Source organism: Salminus brasiliensis, chromosome 3, assembly GCF_030463535.1.
Source record: "Salminus brasiliensis chromosome 3, fSalBra1.hap2, whole genome shotgun sequence".
In the NCBI taxonomy this organism is placed as follows: domain Eukaryota; kingdom Metazoa; phylum Chordata; class Actinopteri; order Characiformes; family Bryconidae; genus Salminus; species Salminus brasiliensis.
Genome location: NC_132880.1, coordinates 24,382,993 through 24,403,053, shown reverse-complemented (window position 1 = coordinate 24,403,053; position 20,061 = coordinate 24,382,993). Strand labels below are relative to the sequence as shown.

General features: G+C 40.3%; 1 protein-coding gene across 9 annotated transcripts in view; it reads left to right on the top strand.

The window, feature by feature from the left end:
* rims2b (regulating synaptic membrane exocytosis 2b) overlaps positions 1 to 16,069 on the top strand; it is a 151,009-nt gene extending 134,940 nt beyond the window's left edge. For 8 of the 9 annotated variants that reach the window (XM_072675652.1, XM_072675648.1, XM_072675653.1 and 5 more), the window contains 5 exons: positions 13,617 to 13,758; positions 14,293 to 14,405; positions 14,552 to 14,653; positions 14,806 to 14,945; positions 15,382 to 16,069. In XM_072675652.1, the coding sequence (XP_072531753.1) occupies positions 13,617 to 13,758; positions 14,293 to 14,405; positions 14,552 to 14,653; positions 14,806 to 14,945; positions 15,382 to 15,588 (704 nt within the window). In that variant the 3' untranslated portion in view covers positions 15,589 to 16,069. Of the gene's footprint in view, positions 1 to 9,580; positions 10,078 to 13,616; positions 13,759 to 14,292; positions 14,406 to 14,551; positions 14,654 to 14,805; positions 14,946 to 15,381 lie in introns of those variants that run through there. The other variant, XM_072675655.1, reaches the window with a different exon arrangement.
* Positions 16,070 to 20,061: the final 3,992 nt, after the last annotated feature.

The window sequence follows — 20,061 nt, the reverse complement described above, 5'->3', positions numbered from 1 at the left end:
CCTTTCTATTTCTGATTCAATCAGAAGTCACCTTCGTCTCTGAGAGGATGGCAGGATTATCGGAACGCTTCCCACTGCTGAGGTGGCTCTCTGAAAACGGCAAGGCTTTTCATTTGAGCAGTGACTCATGAAATGAGTGTACATCTGGAAAAGTGGGGCATCTATTCGAGGTGTTCTGGGTTACCACTTGCTTTGGTAAAAGCCCTCCCTCGGTCCCCAGACACTCTTTAAGGATGCAGAGAGGAAGCTAATCCATTATTTCATTTAGGCCATCTTCGCACACTTATGAACTGACCCACATTCTTTGCTGTTTGACTCAGCCAGGGAGGACGCTACTTTCTGTTTGGTCATGATGGTGCTGCAGCTGAATCAGGGGACGTAAAAGGCTGCAGGGAGTCTGCAACTCTTTCATTTGTGAGAAAAGCAGCAGCTTCCACGAGCTTCAGCTGGGGGCTTTATCAGCAAGCATTGATGATTGTTTTGCTGCTATTCACAATTTTGCATTTCGGGATGTTTTCGGGAAGCTGTTGCACACAAAGCTGTAAAAATGATGTGCCCTCCTTCTGAGGTTTTGCATAACTGACATAATTATCTCTGTTTTTAAATAAATAAAAATGAATAAATAAATAAATGCCCCCGTCAACCAGTGAATGAAGTTTAGCTAATTCATTCATTACTGAGAACCCTGTTGAATCTTAAGCTGTGTCCCTATTTGTCTAGTGCACTACTTTGGGGTTCCGGCATTTTGCACTGGTGTCCAAAAACCGTAGTGCAGAATTTTCAGTGCACAATACACTGAAATATATAGTAGTACAACTAATGTGCACTAAAGGAACGCTCAGACTGTGTTGTCAGATTGGGTGGATTTTACCACAGTTACATCAGGGTCCTTTACCAGGACTTGAAAGATTTACATGCAACGAGCAAACACAAGTGCCGCTGCTTAAGTATCAAGTCTTTAATGTGACTAAAGTTGCTGGGGAGATTCGAGTCCTCCATGTACTGGTATACCTGTACACAGTTCTGCTGTTGGTAAAGGGAATGACAAGTGATGCTGCGTTTCTTATAAAAGCAAGCATTATCATCGTTAAAAAAATGCACTATATATATATATATATATATATATATATATATATATATATATATATATAGTTCATGTTGAGACTTTACCGGGTGCAGCATCTCTCATTAAAAGTAGAGGAGTAAGTGAGTGATGGGGAAAGGTCTCCTAAACGGGAAGGTACATTTCAATCGTTTGTTAGATGGCTCACTGGACAAAACAAAGGCTGCAGTTATTGTCAGGCTTTCAGTTTAGCTATCACCAGAGTACATCCTGCCTGAAATACCTATCATCAACAGGATTTACAAACTAGCTCAGATTTGGAACACAGCCACTATTGCTCTTACGGGTGATTATTGGACATCTCTAGGTAACGACAGCTATCTCGGAGGTAAACAGAGGAGAGGCATCATTGAGGCCGAACATTGTTTGGATGTGGCAAAGCAGTGAAACATCGAAAGTGAAGTGAGCACCCTGAAGCCTAAACTCTAAACAGATGTTTAGTGCAAGGAATATGATAACAGCGACGAGACACCTACCTGGTATAGATAGATAGACGGTCAGATAGATAGATAGATGGTCAGATAGATAGATAGATAGACAGTCAGATAGATAGTTAAAACGTTTAACACAGATTTTAAAAAATGCAATTAACCACAATTAACTATAACATTTTTTAAATCATTTTGACAGCTCTAATATATATATATATATATATATATATATATATAGAGAGAGAGAGATAGACAGACAGACAGACAGATAGATAGATAGATAGATAGATAGATAGATAGATAGATGGACAGACAGATAGATATATAAATAGATAGAGAAAGATTTGTGTGCCACCAAAAATCTGTAAACTTCTTAAATTAATAAACAAATTCATTTTTAAGATACGTACATTTTTAAGATTACAATTTATTATTAGGCCATGTTTGTTTAGTTTTGTATTTTTAAAAATGCTGAACATCGCCTGTTTATCAGGTTTACTTTTAGGTAGTTTTGATAGTTTTTTCCTGCATTTTGATGGATTTTGAATCATGTTTTAGCTGGAAACCACTGTAGCAATCTGGCAACCCTCTATGCAACCTGTATATCTATATAACCTGTTGTAGCACAGCATTAAGTGAACACACACATAACAAAGCGTCGACAGGAAATTGTTCACTACCTTGTCAAACAGAGGAGGGCAACATTGTCAGACATGTAGGGGACAGTGAATAGGACACATTTCCAAATAAAGCTTTAGTCTCTGGGACTCCAGCAAACCAATCTCCAGAAGAGAGAAGCTTGGAACTGTGGTGAATCTAATGGGTCTGGAAGTATTCCCGGAAGAGCAGCGACCACTCACCCAAGAAGACACAAAAGAACCCAGATGAACATCTGAGGAACCGCAGGCCATGCTTGTCCCGGATAAAGTCCACTGAAACTGGGCAAAGATGGTTATCCACGGAAGATTTGCCCAAGTCAGCTTCACTACTAATCTAGAAAAGTGCAGTGACTCACCTCACACTCACCAGCCAAAAGTTTAAAGCTTCATGTGTGGAATGATGGTGTGACGAGTCAAAACACACCAGAGGTCTCATGCAAACACTGTCCTTCCCCAATAAGAACGTCATACCTACAGTCAGACATGGTGGTGGCAGTGTGGAGTTTGGATGCTTTGCTGCTTCAGGGCCTGGTCAGCTTGCCAGAATTATTCATGAATTGTGCTCTTCATGATCTGAACTCAAAGTAAAATGGGTTATGCAAGTCAGTGGCCTGAAGCTTAAGAGCAGGTCTACCTCTGAATGGCTCAGAATGGACAAAAGGAAGGTTTTGAAGTGATGAAGTTATATATTAAAATAATTGTTTAGTATATTTATTGAAATATTGCGGCTGGATCACTTATTTGAGGTTGAAGTTGAAGTAATAGGAAGCGTTTGGTTGCCGTTGTCGCTGCTCAAGGTTGGCACAGGCAGTTCTTTAGATGGGATGGGTATAAATATTTTCCCTTAGTAAAAAATCTGATAGCTGTACGCCCTCTCTTTTATTACATTTTGTGTTTTGAGGATGTGAAATCATTTAGTGGTTAAATAAGGAAGTTTTTTTTTAAACATTGAGGACGTACTTTTTCACGTTACTGTAAATAAACGAATAATACTCCGAGATTTGTCCCTCTCAGTCCTTTTTAGGTTGATCATCAGGATCCTATACTGTTAAGGATGCACTCAGAATAGCCGCAGAAGTATTCATGTAGTGGTAAATGAGCATAGTAGGCGCAGCAATGAGTCATTCTTCTGCGTACACTTCACTCCATATTCTGTGTTTTTCACTGACTTGGAGAAACTGTCCTGCTGTGCATTCTGACTTCACACACATCTAAAGATGTTCCTCTCTCCATGGCTGTGCATCAGTCACACTTAGCTAAAAATACTCTCCTCCCGGCTGGCTCTCACACACAGCCACCCAGTTCGTAGGAGGATGGACTGGCTATGGACGTCATGTGACCATAAATAATCCCACAGCGTGTTAGGCTGTGTCAGTATGTTGTTATACTGCAGCGCTTAATGTCAAGACCTCGAGAAAAGAAAAAAAAAGGAATATCCAAATGTAGCCTGCGTACGTGTACTACTACACCAGTGAGGACTTTTGGTAGGTAGGGCTCTGCTGTAGAATGACAGAAGCCAAAGTCTCTTCATTAAAGAGTTGACTGCTGGTCTTGCTTGAATACAGCAGAGAGAAGAGCCTATAACTGGAAAGGGCATTTTTTTTGTCTTCATATCACATCTCACACGCAAACTGACAAAGCTTTGGTGTAGATTTGATGGGGTTGGACTTTTGGAAAGGTGGGGGGTCCACTGCCAGCAGAGCTTTGCAGCAGCTTACATTTATTACTAAGAGTCAGATTTCCTTCTTCTGTAGGTTCTAATGGATAGGAAAGCATTGAGAAGCGTTCATGAAGTCAAGTTGAGTGTCGCAGGGGTTCAAGCACCGCACACCATTATGGCCACTGGATGTAGACTGACCTTATTTGGAATAAAGGTGGGATCTTTTTTTAGATATTTAGGTGTTAATCGCATCTAAATAATCCCACAACCTGCATAACTTAATGGTCGAGATGTAAACAGAGTCAGAATTGATCACAGTGGCGGTTTAATGCCTCTAAAAGCTCCACAACAAAAATGGATCATACCAGATGGATATGAATATCCATATCTGATGTCTGATCATCAAAAACAGCGTTTTGACTATTTTTTAAACCTATTTTCAAAACTATTCACGGTGTAGAGGTATGTGCAGGGTCTCGCCAGACAAAATTTAAAGAGGATTCAAGGATTCAAAGAGACTTAACTGTCTTTCACATCGCATGTGGTACATGGGGTGGACCGAAATGCAGATCTCAAGGTCCCAGTTACACCCAAAGAGCAATTATTGAATAAATAAAATAATAATAATAATAAAATCTAAAATATAAGATGGTGGACATAAATAGGAAGGACAGGAAAAGTGGGAAAGCAGAGAAATTAAAAAAGTAGCAGCAATTAATCACAATATGAAATGAAGCAGTAGCATAATAAAGCGTCCAGGTGTGGGTCATTAAATTGCAGTATGTGATATCATTCATTTCTTACATTTAATTAATTTCAAATGAAATAAAAGGTCTAAAATATTGTTAAGTGTTTTATTTATCTTGATTAAATCCATGTTCATTTTCTCTCTCTCTTTCTCTCACATGCGTGCTCGCCTCCTCTCCCACCTGTTAGTCATCATGCAGCAGTCTGTAAAGCTCAGAGTAAACGGGCAGAGTTATTAACACCTCTTCCTAGTCGCTGCTTTAAAGCTCTTCTCTCTGGATTAACCAGCAGTTCTGTCTCCTTTGCTAAGTGGCTAAGTGGTCAGGTATGGAGATGAAGATAAACAGGCGCATCACTCTCCGTCCCTGTCTGCTCTTTTAAGGATTTAGGACATCAGTGTAAGGTTACGAGGGGCACAGTGACATTTCAGCACCATATTTACATCACTGAGATTGCTAAGAGACTGAACAATAAACCTAGAAAACATCTGGGCTATAAAGGAGCATTTGCCAAATGAATGGATGCATTTCTTTTTTTATAGGCTGTGGTGTTTGTACTTGTCAGCGTAGCTCGTCTTTTTTTTAGCGTGAACCGTTAAGGCTATATCTACAAAAACAACAGAAACACAGCATGGAAGAGTTATATAAAGTTTGTATATATATATATATATATATATATTGTTTGAGAGCCACAAGGCTAAGGTAATAAGGGCAGTGTTTGCAGTGAGTTCACAGACTTTCTGGCAGGGATACAAATAAATATATAATATATTCAAATAATATCAAATATATTCAATATAAAATTAAAATAATCTTAAATTAAATTAAATATTTCATATTTAATACCCTCATTATAAGATGGAAAAAATAATTTAACTTATTTGTAGCCATTTCCTCATTACAATTTTAAAAACAATCGGAATTGAGAAACATATAGGAATAAAAAAGAAAAAAATGAAGTGTAAAAAATTGCATTATTTATATAAATTATTATTATGATTATGATGATTTGTGTTATTGTTTCAGCAGATAATTTCACTTGTTTCAAGCATTGTGAAAGAAAATTATCTACCTCTACAGTTTCTTTCTTTTTATGACCTAAAGAAATAACAAAAAAAAAGTCTAGAAATCATTTGCACAATCTGTTTATTTTCTTACAGTGATAAGACATATTAACTATAATAACTTTTACATCTTTTCACTTTACACGATATCATTTTCTACGAAGTAAGACACTTCACAGGCTTCCTTTCATCTTAAGAAGATGGTTTCTGGGGTGCAAAGTAAAGAAAACAAGCAGATTTGGTAGAAGAAGTCTTCAAGCCAGGCTAAATTCCAGGCGTCTTTATGTTTCACTGCCAATGGTGTGAACTTGGGCTTGAGTCCAGTTTCTCTCTTGTGTGGCGCACAAGAACAAACATAGTCTTCTTGTCTGTCTGTCTGTTCTGTTCTCAGATAACCAGGGAATGTGATTAGCCAGAGGGAAATACATTGCTTTTCATTCCAGTAAGGAGGAGTTTTGGCAACAAATTAAATATGCACCATTTTCACATTCCTTCAGATGCAGTCCATCAGCCAGGGCAGGTTCTTTAGTTTTACAGTGTAGCTATAAGGCTAACAAGTATTGGACAATTATTATTAATAGTATTATTATTTGTCGGTTTTCACTTCTGGCGATCACGTGGATAGTGTTTCTCCAGGATGTTGTATTGAAAAAGCCAACTGAGCCATTTTTGTCACTATATTGGTCCGTTTTTACATTCCGCCAGTCTGAATATAGCCTCCAGTACAACCATTGACTCTACTAAAGAAATCTTGAAGAATCCTTTTTTTAAGAGTGTAGATGGAAACTGTTGCAGCAGTCTGAATTGAAGCCTGTCTGTACTTTAGTCCGTGTTACTAGAGAACAGTGATTCACACAGTATCAGAATCTACATCCGCTAGTCTATTAAAGATTGCTAAAATAGAAGGTTGCATTACTTCTAAGCTACATTAGCCCTGTTTCTCCACTGTAACACAGTACATTAGTAAACTTTGTAACATTAAACATGACTTGGCTGATTGGCGACGTTTCCTTTGAAAATTGAAGTAGACTGCCAACAGTCTGGATGTGTGTAACGGTGTAACGTTTGTCAACCTCGTGTCGTCAGGCTGTACAGAGCGATATTACTGTGTGTAATGGACATGACTGCTGTGTTAGTGCTGGCTCTGCTTACTGCGCTGTTGCTGTCACAGTCACACTCGTTGTCCATGCATCAGTATTAGCTGCTAAAATAACAGCTCAGCTGGGAACATGGTTTGAATGCCACTGATCGGATGCCGGATCAAAACTCAAAACTGTAGCTCTTTACACTGAAAGTTTCGTGATGAATGGACTGAAAGGAATGATTCAGAATGACCGGGAATGAAATTCTGTTTCATTAACGAAAGATTTGGGAAAGTTGGCGCTTAGGAGAGACGAGGTTTTGTATTAAAGGTTCTGAACCTTTTCAGAACTGTAGTTTTGCAAACATGCCTAACTTTTAATACCTCCACAACTTTCAGTATTGTATTAAAATGAGCTAACAGGTGTTTTGCTGTCAGAATACTCATTTGTTTACATTTACATTTATGGCATTTAGCTAGGTTACTTGTATTACAGAGGTGGGCCAATGTAGTGTTAGGAGTCTGGCCCAAGGACTCTTATTGGTGTAGCACAGCACAGTCACCTAGACCAGGAATCGAACACCTGTCTCCCACATGGTGTGGTAGCTCACTGGCAGGTAGTGGTGCTATCTGTTGCACCACACCATATATAATATATATACATATATATGAATTAATTATTACTTAATTATTAATAAATTTTATTGTATTATCATTTGATTATTATTTTTTTTTATTAATTATTTAAACTATTTATTACATTTAATAATTAGTTTGAATTACATTTTAAAGTCATGCTTGGAGTTCTGTGGTACACAATCAGAAAACTAGTATCATGACGAACCTTCTTCCAACAGGGTCAATACAGCCGTATGCAAACGTTTGGGCCATGCTTGTGCCTGGTAATATGTCACTTAAACAGGTATGTAATTTAATCTGTACTTTAAACAGGTATGTAACTGAATGAGTAATTAAAACAGGTATGTTCTTTAATATGTAGTTTCAATATGTAGATGTCATTTAAACAGGGGTCATTTAAACTATATGGCCGTATAATAAATAATAAACCCTTGTTCTTGAAATAGGAACAACGGATCTAGAAATAGAAATCATAATCATTCACGTAAGAGTAAAAGTGAATTTCGTCCCAGTTGTGAGTGCAGTGTTTGGGTTTGTGTGCGTAACGTTGCGGTCAGGAGCAGGCAGTAGCCAGAGTGAGTCACTCCTGGATCATGTGCTGAAGAACTCCACACTGTGTATCGAGCTGGAGTGTGTTAGGGTCTGCTGCAGTGTGATGCACTTGCTGCATTCAGACCAACAAAATGACTGTGTTTGTCACGTTAAAGATCCCAAATCCTTCATTTTGCTTTTTTCTCTGAACCCACACTCAAAGACATACCTAATCTAAACCTAACCCTTCTTACCCTAACCTACACTGTACCCTAACCGTAATGCTCATAACTCTAACTAACCCTAACTCAGATCTAAACTTGTCTATAAGCTTAACTCTAACTATAACCCTACAAACCCTAACTCAGATCTAAACTTGTCTATAAGCTTAACTCTAACCATAACCCTACAAACCCTAACTCAGATCTAAACTTGTCTATAAGCTTAACTCTAACTATAACCGTACTAACCCTAACTCAGATCTAAACTTGTCCATAAGCCTAACTCTAAATATAACCATACTAACCCTAACTCAGATCTAAACTTGTCTATAAGCCTAACTTTAATCATAACCCTACAAACCCTAACTCAGATCTAAACTTGTCTATAAGCTGAACTCTAACCATAACCCTACTAACCCTAACTCAGATCTAAACTTGTCTATAAGCCTAACTTTAATCATAACCCTACAAACCCTAATTCAGATCTAAACTTGTCCATAAGCCTAACTCTAGCCATAACCCTACTAACCCTAACTCAGATCTAAACTTGTCCATAAGCCTAACTCTAACTATAACCCTACTAACCCTAACTCAGATCTAAACTTGTCCATAAGCCTAACTCTAACTATAACCGTACTAACCCTAACTCAGATCTAAACTTGTCCATAAGCCTAACTCCAAATATAACCGTACTAACCCTAACTCAGATCTAAACTTGTCTATAAGCCTAACTCTAAATATAACTGTACTAACCCTAACTCAGATCTAAACTTGTCCATAACCTACTCTAACCATAACTCTAAGCCCTAATTCATAGCTAATACTAACCCACCTCTAACCATACCAACCCTAACATACATCTACACCTGCTCTAACCCTAAACCTAAACCCAACCTTAACCTTAAACCAAAGCTAAACCTAAACTTAACACTAACTTTAACTTCAGAATCCAAAAAGCTAAAAAGTTTGTGTTGAAACCAGCGTGTTTAGAACTGAGCACCAGAAAAATGGCCTCATTATTGTCCCGCCCTTGTGAGGAGGTCTTATAATCACTGCAGTCAGTTCATACAGACCTCCAGCACTACTGTGTTAAACCACATCCCCATCCAGTCTGCCATTTTAAAGAAGGCATAGGCAGGAATATTGTCAAGGTATCAGCCATGCTTCAGTATATATATATATTTTTTTTAAAACACTGCCCAGCCCTGTGTGTGTGAGTGTGTGTGTGTGTGTGTGTGTGTGTGTGTGTGTGTGTGTGTATGTATAGAACCATATCTCTGGGTAGAGCTTTGTATCCTGAAGCGCCATTCGAATCAGCTCTCACCTCCACGGCTTTTGATTGGCTGCTGCTTCGTACACACACTCCGTCTCCACCCCCTCCTTTCTGAAAGTCGAGGAAAGGGGCAGTGCAGAGGAACGCGAGGCTCAGACAGCAGCAGACACTCTCACTCTCTCACAGACACTCACCCTGTCTGCATCCTCTCTGCAGCATCACTGGTCTAAAGCTACAGAAGAACACCTGGCTAAGCCGTTTTTGGAGGCAACTGTAGAGGACTAGAGCACTCTCTTACACACACACACACACACACGCATGCACAACCATTCTGAGATACCTGTCTCATCAGCTACCAGATGAACACCTGGATGGGAGGATTTTGGAGACAACATTAGAGGCGATTAGCGGCTGTACTGAACAAACACCGAATCTTCACTCTTAGCGCAGCTGCGTGTGTGTGTGCGGTTCCTGTGGTTCCTGGTGCGTGTGAGGGTCGTCAGGATGGGTAGGCAGGGTCAGGATGGCAGTGCAGCACCCCCTGGCATGCGCATGCAGCGCTCGCAGAGCAAACTCAGCCTGTCCGCCTCCTTTGAGGCTCTGGCTGTCTACTTCCCCTGCATGAACTCATTCGATGAGGCCAGCGGAGGTAAGAACACACACACATATGGTCTGTATGCTGACCGGTACACACTAGTATATGCACTCTTACAAAAAACAGCACTAGCAACCATTATGAGAACTAGAAACTAAGAGTAGAATTGCTAATGCTGAAACTGACACCTGACTCTAGAACTGAAAATGTATCCTAGAACCGGAAAGTAATGCAAGAAGTAACACCCAATGTTAGAACTGAAAACTAATACTAGAACTAATACTAGAACTAACATCTAACTCTAGAACTGAAAACTAAGACTAGAACTAACATCTAACTCTAGAACTGAAAACTAATTTTAGAACCGAAAACTCAAAGTAGAACTAACATCTAACTTTGAAACTGAAAACTAATTTTAGAACTAAAAAATAATGTTAGAACCGAAAACTAAAACTAGAACTAACATCTAACTCTGAAAGGAAAATAATATTAGAACTGAAAAATAATGTTAGAACCGAAAACTAAAATTAGAACTAACATCTAACTCTGGAACTGAAAACTAATACTAGAACAAACATCTAACTCCAAACGGAAAATAATATTAGAACTGAAAAACTAAAACTAGAACTAACATCTAACTCCAAACGGAAAATAATATTAGAACTGAAAAACTAAAACTAGAACTAACATCTAACTCTGAATGGAAAATAATATTAGAACTGAAAAATAATGTTAGAACCGAAAACTAAAATTAGAACTAACATCTAACTCTGAAACTGAAAACTAATACTAGAACTAACATCTAACTCTAAAACTGAAAACTAATACTAGAACTAACATCTAACTATAGAATTGAAAACTAATACTAGAACTAACATCTAACTCTAAAACTGAAAACTAATACTAGAAAAAACATCTAACTCCAAACGGAAAACTAATACTAGAACTAACATCTAACTATAGAACTGAAAAATAATATTAGAACTGAAAAATAATATTAGAACTGAAAAATAATGTTAGAACCGAAAACTAAAACTAGAACTAGCATTTAACTCTGAAACTGAAAACTAATGTTAGAACTAAAAACTAATACTAGAACTAACATCTAACTCTAGAACTTAAAACTAATGACAGAACTAAAAACCAATTCTAGAACTAAAATCTAACTCTAGGACTAATATGTAACACTAGCCAACCAACCAACATCTTAAACTAAAATGCATACTAAACTTAAACACTAACCCTAGAACTAACATCTAATGCAAGAATTAACATCATGCTAAAATGTGTAACTCTAGAACTGAAACCAGTGTTAGAAGTAACACTCAATGTTAGAACTAACACCTAATGCTATATCTAAAAAACTAATTATAGAACTTACACCTTACACCTAACTCTAGAGCGATCTAATGCTATTACTATTACTTAACTCTAGAACTGAAAACTAAATCTAAAATTAATGGTAGAACTGAAAACTGCACCATAATGTAACATCTAACTCTAGAAATACCACCTAATGATGAAACTAACTCAAGACCTCAGAATTAACATGGGAACCAACGCTTAATCTCCAGAACAGAAACTAATGCACAAAGTAACACTGTAACCCTGTAACCCAGACTGGATAATAATCCTAGAACTAGCACCTAGAATCTGGAACTAAAAAACTATTGCTAGAGCTATCACCTAATGGTCAGCCTGAACACTAATGCTAGAACCCACACCTAACTCTAGAGTTGATCTAAAGCTGTAGATCTAAATTCTGATTTCTGCATTGAATTTGCTTTAGATTGTGTTTTCTCTTGTAAAACGTGACCGCAGGATCCATGTGTTACACACTGCCCATCACTGCCCAAATAATGACCTGACCTCAGTGCTAATGAGGGCTGCCATCACAACAAGGAGAGAAAATGGGTGGAGTCTGGCTTTATTTTTAACTAGCCCCGTCACTAATAATGAAGTCTTAGTAGCTACAGTAGAATTTACACCTGTCATACTGTTTACCTCTTAATAACCCTGATTGAGCTTTACCGTGATAATGGACCTTACTCAATAAAGCAAACTCGCTCTATTATTATACCCCCTTTGGTTTAACCCCTTTAAAAGCCGGTGGTCCAAAAGTGTTATTACAAACTTCTATTACTAGAGAATAGCCCCACCAGATTGTACAGAAGTCCCTGTAGTTACTAAGTAATACACTGTTCAGTAATCTCTTATGGACTCGCTTATGTGGTTTCTGGCACTGTGTGACTCACTGTTCTCTATAGACAGGACTCTGTAGACTTTCTGTGATCCAGGGAGACCAGCGGACTGTAAGACTGTGCAGGTGTTTTGTGATTAGAATTAAATCGATGGAATTCTATGAAGCTGTAGATGATTTATTGCAGTATCACAGTAAATGTAAAATGCTATACTGAGCATCCCTCAGGCCTGAGTACTCCAGCCAGACAAAGACAGGCCAACATGACCGGCGTGTTGATTAGGTAGAAGGGGTGACGTGTTTGCCGCATGCTGGCGTGAGCGGTATGAGGCGTATGGAGGGAGGGATCCAAGCTTAGCCTCAGACGGAAGAGCTTCTCACTCACAGACACAGGGATAATGACAGAACACTGTGCACAGTAACACTGCAGTCTACTGGCCGAACCGAGTAACTGCAACCAGTCGAGAAACATGAATCGGAAAGTGCTCAGCAGTCTGATACAGGGGTGGGTAGGCAGACTGACTAAACTAAACCTGCCAACTAAATGGTGAATCTGAGCAGGAAAGACCCCCAGGACAGGAATTAAACGTGGTCTAATACGTGATGAGATCATAAGATGAACAGTTTTAATGTGTACAAGAAATAACATTTACAGTAAAATACAGTAAAACAGAATGTACAGCAGTGTAGTCATTTGCACAGCTTTTGTTTAACGTGGCACGATTCAATTTCCTGCCCATTTATGCACTCAATAAAGAACTAGACATCAGTGTACAAGTTTTTGCCCCCATTTCTTCTATTCTTGCCTTTTTTCACACTTAATTGTTTTCAGATAAGACAAGCTGTTTTCATAGATGACACAAACAACCAAACGCAGCTTTGACATGATCAGTTATTTAATGAGGGGAGAAAGTAAGCTATGATCAATAGGTCCTGCGTGAAAAAGTAATTGCCCAAAAGAAGAAAGGGCAACATTTCCTCCACGATCTCTAACTATAGGTTGCAATTGTTGCTGCTAAAGGTGGCAGTATGTTTCAGTGGACTTTTTTCACGCAAGTGTAGCAAGACTTTACATCCTTTAACTACATTAAATGATCATTTAATTAACTTCCTTTTTGCTTTCCCTGTTTTTTCTTCTTGTCAGTTTAAGTATCAGAAACCATTCGGCGCAACGAATAAGCGAAAACAGAGGCAAACACTTGTGCCACAGTACTGTATAGCCAAGGACTTCTAAATACTAGTAAATACTAGTGTGAAGCACATCAGGGGTGCCTACATGTCCTTGTTGGTCTTACTGTTTGTGCTGAAAGCTGCATTTGCATTTGTCTAGACTTTTCTAATTCCCTCTCTCTCATTTGTTTCTCTCTCTCTCTCTCTCTCTCTCTCTCTGCAGAGGAAGGAAAGAAGAAGAAGCCGGTGCGCCTGGCCATCCAGAGGAGCGTAGAGACGGGTTTGGCCATTGAGATGAAGAGCAGGATGACCAGGCAGCCCAGCAGAGAGGTGGCCGAGGAAGGAGAGAAACCCAAGCCTGGAAAGTAAGCATCAGCTTGTGGACACCTCTTCTTTTGAATGCTCTCAGCTAAGGTTAAGGGGCAACGAAATGTGTCCTCCGCATTTAACCCATCTGTGGTAGTGAACACACATACACACACTAGTAAACTAGGGGCAGTAAGCGCACACACACACACACCCAGAGCGGTGGGCAGCCAACTCCAGCACCCGGGGCGCAGAGAGGGTGAAGGGCCTTGCTCAAGGGCCCAACAGTGGCAGCTTGCCGAGCCCGAGCTACTTTAGCTAATGTCGGCCAGGAGAACAAATATGGAAGCAGTCATATGATTTCATAGCTTATATGGGTTGTTTTCCTTTTTGCATTGTTTAATTGTTTCTATGCATTTTACTGACACTTTTCCCGTCAAGTTTTAAGCAAATCAAATATTATAAGAGCAGAGCTGTCTTCTGACGAAGACCTTCTGTTAGGACAATTCTTAGGAAGATACTGTTGAATGATGCCCAAAGCCATTACTGCTTGCCCACCCCCGAGAGTATTTTCCTCTCTGTTCTCTCCATAGTCTCATCTTCCCTGGTGTAAAGATCTCCACAGACAGCCAGTTCACAGAGTTTTTGGACGGTTTAGGCCCGGCCCAGCTTGCCGGCAGACAGACGCTGGCCACACCTCCAATGGGTAAAACGTCACGACTTTCTCTTTCATAGCAGCTTAATAGAATCCGGTCCCTGACCAGAGCTGTTACTGAATCCTTTTTTTTTTTTAGCAGCTGACTCCTGTTGCCTGGGCTCTAACGGTTTGGCTGTGTGTATTTTCTTTCACAGGCGACATCCAGATCGGCATGGTGCACAGAAAGGAGCGGCTGGATGTGGAGGTGATCCGGGCCAGAGGACTGGTGGGCAAACCAGGAAACAAGCAGACGCCAGGTGATCCTTCACATGCAATTCTTTTTAACTTAGACAATTCAGAGCATTTCAATCAACTGCCCGAAGCCAGAGTCGAGTTCTTCAATATACAATAAATAAAGCATGTCTTGATTTTTTGTCTGAGCTTTAAATACCAGTGTCCTTTGCCGCAGCACCCTATGTTAAAGTCTACTTACTGGACAACGGGAAATGCATCAACAAGAAGAAGACACGACTGGCGAGGAAAACGCTGGATCCTCTGTACCAGCAGCAGCTGCAGTTTGAGGAGAACCCTGAGGGAAAGGTTTTACAGGTGTGTGCTTCACTTTAAGTGGCATGCCTTGCAATTCACAAGGTCATTTTTGTGCAGGTGTTGCTGCACAGTAGAACAGTGCACCACCACTCAGAGTCTGCTAAATCTATCTGGAGGTCTTTTGATCTGCCTATCTAGCAACAACACCAGCAGTTCTCTCTGAACGTTTTCTTGGCCTCAGTGGAGGACTCAATTTGACCTCCACCATTCCTGTCAGCTGGTATTCTTAATTATATTATATATTATATATATATAACTGAGGGAACTACTGCTTGAAAGCACTTCACTGTCTTCTTGTAGCCACCTAGCAGCTTAGGGAAACCCATGGCTGCTGATTGTTGCCTGTGACCAAGCCATAGCCCTTACAAGCTAATGACTTATGAAGGTCTGAGACCATGTTTAACTTCCTGCCTTCACGCCCGTCCTTGTCTTTCAGATAATCGTCTGGGGGGACTATGGCCGCATGGACCACAAATCCTTCATGGGCGCCGCCCAGATCCTTCTAGACGATTTAGAGCTCACCAACATGGTGATCGGCTGGTACAAGCTCTTTCCTCCCACCTCGTTGGTGGACCCTACTCTGGCCCCCCTGAGCAGCAAGCCTCCGGAGGGCGCCGTGGAGAGCTCCAAAGTTCGCTCGTAGCAGCACCAGACTAGTTGTCAGCAGCGGGAAAACTGAGACAGAGGGGAGGAATCAGGGCTGGACACTCCGCGCCCTGCGTCCACTGCATGCTTCATGTTGCGTCCTCTGAGCCCCGTGGGACGGTAGGGCTGAGAAACAGGCCCTCGTTCCTTCTGCCAAAAAGAGAAATGAGAAAAGAGAGACGAGAAAAAAGGAAAGAAACATGTATTCGTCACAGGGGGACACGCTGGAGCCGAACGTCCACGCGCAAAACAAAGCAAAGCAAAGCAAAACGGTGGGACGGTCGGCCAGAGGGCTTTGGCGGAGCTCAGAGGTGGACGACCACGTGGATGTCAAGAGGGAACGCTACATAGGACTGATTTTTCACAGATCAAGTTCTACAGACGAAGAAGAGGAAAGGCACCACACACTTTGGCTGTTTAGTTGTTCTGTTTGTATTCAAAGGGATGTCAGTGTTCTTTATCCAGAGCTCCTTTGTTTTGGGGGGGGGGGGGGGGGGGGGTACGTTTAAACCGTGCCTGCAAGCCAAGCTCTGAAAATGAGAAGACACACACACACACACACACACACAAAAAAAAAAAAAAAAAGCCATGTGGACCACCAGCAGCTGGCTGAGGTTTGCTGGCAGTCAGACATAGAGAAGCAGAGAAGCACCTGGAGGAAAAGATCACATCAACCCTGAACAAGTACTGTACTTACTCAGTCAAGCCACATCAGACGACAGGATATTCCACTTCCATCGACGACAATATGAATATCGCCAGTTTCCCATTTTGATAAAGAAAAAGGAAAAAAAATCAAAACCTGAAAACGCAACAGGACTTTTTTGTGCTCCAGTATGATGCTCTTTTTTGGTGATGTACTGTATGAAATTCATGAAAGAAATTTTATTTCTTTTTATTTCTTTTTATTTCTTTAATTTTTTTGTTTTGCATGAATGCAAAGTTAGCTGTACTGAAAAAAATGAACGATTATTTTCATCGAGGCTGAACCTGGAAAAGAAAAAAACTAAAAAAACAAAAACAGCCATTTTTGACAGTTTATATTATTTTTAATATAAAATTCTCTAGTGCATGGTTTTCGAGGAGAGTGAATGCAACAAACATAAAGACATGATTGTCATCCTTCAGATCATGCTTCTGTATTTTTACAGACATCAGACGCGGTGTGGCCTGGGGGACCGTGCCGTCTTGTGTTATAAGGAAGAAAAGAACTAAAAAAAAGGGGGGAAAAAATATGAAAGAGACGAGTACGCCGTCTCCAATGAGCAGACATAAACTGACATAATCCGTTTCAGTCTGAAGGCGTAAGTAAGCCTTATGTTTGTCATTATGTGCAGATTGTACGTTTCTCTCTATATCTCTCTCTCTCTCTCTCTGTGGTGGTGGAGAGAGGCTGCCATGTTGATTGTGTCCACTGGGGGGCGACGCAGAGCTGTAGATTGTTTTACAGCTCGTTTGTCTCCGGCCTGTTCTCATTCCTCCACTCATTCATCCCGATCAGGCATGTTGAATAGAAGTCTGTGACTTGGCTTGAGCCACACCCTCCTCGTACTTCAGCATGATTCTGATTGGACAGAGCGGTGGTTCGTGGTTCGTGCGGTTTTTCGTGTACAGTGCATGCGGACCCTCATTCTTACTGAAGTCCAGTCAGTGCAGTGCAGGGCTTCATGGCCAATGGTTCAGAAATTTCAGCAAAAACATTCCACCTCCTGGTTTCCTTTCAGAGTAAAAAAAAAAAACAAAGAAAAATTAAAGAAAAAAAAAAACAACAGCAGCAGCAGAAACAGAGAAATGTGGGGAAACAGAGCTGTTAAAAAAAGAATTTTATATTTAACGGAGGGTGACTAGGAGAATAAAAAAAAACGTAAGGTTGCAAGTATATTTTATTTTGATATTGTTATAAAGAAAGAAAAGAAAAAAAAACAGTTCCCGTTGGACGGTGCAGTATGTGGACTCTGGAGGCCCGACTTGAACTCATCGTGAGTTTTAATGCAACACACACCGGAGCGAGTCACACACTGGTCTGTGGAAACGGAGAGAATTGCCACACTATGAATTTTTAATTGTTTTCTTGTTTTGAGAAAATAAAGTTCATTTACTATCTGCAGTGTCTTTCTTGCCTGGTGGAACAAGACGGAAATGTTGTTCGGACACATTAAGTCCTTGATTTCCACACACTGGACACTTTATTGGAAACCCTACCTTATCATTTCACTGGACAGGTGTACAGGAACAGGCCGCAGTCTAAAATCACACCAGTGATACAAACTGTAAGAGATCAAGAGATCTATGGCCCTGTTTTAGCGATCTTCAGGCGAGCCGTCAACCGAGCACTTGACCGCGGCTTGATTTAGGGCAGTGTCAGTGTGTCTTTGCTATCATAATGACTGGAAAAGTAGGCCTTGAGCATCTCTCTTAACTAATCATAAGGGTGTGTTTTGGGCGGAACGTGCAATATATCAATCAGCGTGTCACTTGCCATTCCCTCTAAGAGCCAGGTGCAGTCTGACTTTGGCGGATTGCTATTTCAGTGGTGCATCGCGCACAGTCTGGGATGGCTAGGTGGAGCTCCTCGCCTCTAGAATAATGTTATTTTATTTAGTTTTCTGTTTATTATTGATGTAAACGTTTAGATAGCTGCCAACTGGTGCGTGTCCATGTGTGCGTAACAAGCAGGGGTGTACTCGCGCTGTGCACGTGCCTGTGTTGACAATTCACTGCCAAGCTAGCAATAAGGATCTGACTGTTGACGTCTGCCTAGGCTGTTTTCAGGCAGAAATGAATATGAATGAATACCTGAACTCACCTCATTTTGAGACCACCATGCCCACTGTCGTAGATATAGTCGCAAGCACCACAGCTATTTAAATGACATAGGCGGAAGCTGTGAAGATGGACTGTTGGCGGGGTGTGAGATAGCAATGAGCATCATGACAAGCCTTGTGCAGGGTGGAAGATAGGGCCCCAGCTGTTAGTTTAGTAGGAATAAGATCCGATCTAAAGATTAACAAAGCCAGTCTGACGTATTTTAGTAGCAATAAATCTACAATGACATGTTTACAAGTAGAAATAGTGGTCCCAGATATCTACAATTTAACTCTGACTGTCACTAATAGTGGTATTACTTGTCAAACCTCAAATTGTAGGTATCTAAAAATATAATATTGGGACCTCAAACTGCACATATCCTAAATGCACATTACAGATAGTCAAACATACATCAGAGATCTGTTGCAGATTAGCATTTGTACTAGAATTAATTTATGGATATATGGACCATATATATATATATATATATATATATATATATATATATAAATATATATAAATATATATATGTAGATGTGTGTAACTCGTGTTTTTTGCTGGTAGAAATGCAATGATAGATATGAGAGAGTGAGATTCCGGACATCCTATGATATCCTATGAGTCAGAATGGCTTGGTTAAACTGTAGATCTGATATTACTAGTGGAAATGTGTCGTTGATCTCGAAAATGAGTGACAATGCATGACAGAGGTCTTGAATTTGAGCTGTTACTAGTAAAAAATGAGTTGGGACTTGTATCAAGCACAGCGCTGGTCACACATCAGTCAACATCACTGCTAGAATGAGTGTGTGCCCACCACTCAACAAAAAGATGTCCAGACAAGACACTATACTGGGAAACTGACCACTGATGAAGGGCAAACAGCATGACTCACACAAGCTAACACAACAGATGGACGTTCAGGCTGCTCAAGCTGCTTTTGCAGAATATCCATCAGTATCTGATCGGAGAGCAGCTGCGTTTTATTTTAGGATGTGCAGAATTCTGATAAGCCCTCATGTGACAGAGAAAGGAGGAGATAAGCAAAGAGAAAAGCAGAAGTGAGAAACTGTGTGTCCTGCCTGAAAACGAGCCTTGAGTAGAGGTCATCTTCAACACACGCATACACACAGGCTGAGTGAACGTCCTCTTGGTGAACACACAGGTGAGTAGCTGCTGGTTGTGTGTGAAGGAAGTTTTGGAGGTTGTTCCAGTTTGAAACTGTGGAGAAAGCAGGTTCCTCCTCCACAGTTTCAAACTGAAGTTCCTCAAGGATTTGGCACTTTTAACAGGTGACTTGCTGATGACTTATTGATAATCAAGCTTATTGATAATTAAAAGCAGCTTGTTTGATTAATAATTGATTAATAATTCATTCTAGCTGCAGTTCAAAGTGACATCAGTTTGTAATCATGTTTGGATATCAATGTTCCGGAAGATGAACTGATCTCCAGAAGATGAAACATACCTGCAAGACCAGTACATAATAAAAGTTTGGCCGCTCAGTTAACTTTTACCAAGATCTCAGAGCTTAATTAAAGGCCGGTTGGTGCAAATTTCAAACCTTATCCCAACAATAACGCAGCCATGGGCTCCTCTGTGCAGCTGCATAGAAATTGACTTGAAATTGAATTGCTGGCCTACAAAGCAGTATAAGGCTAAA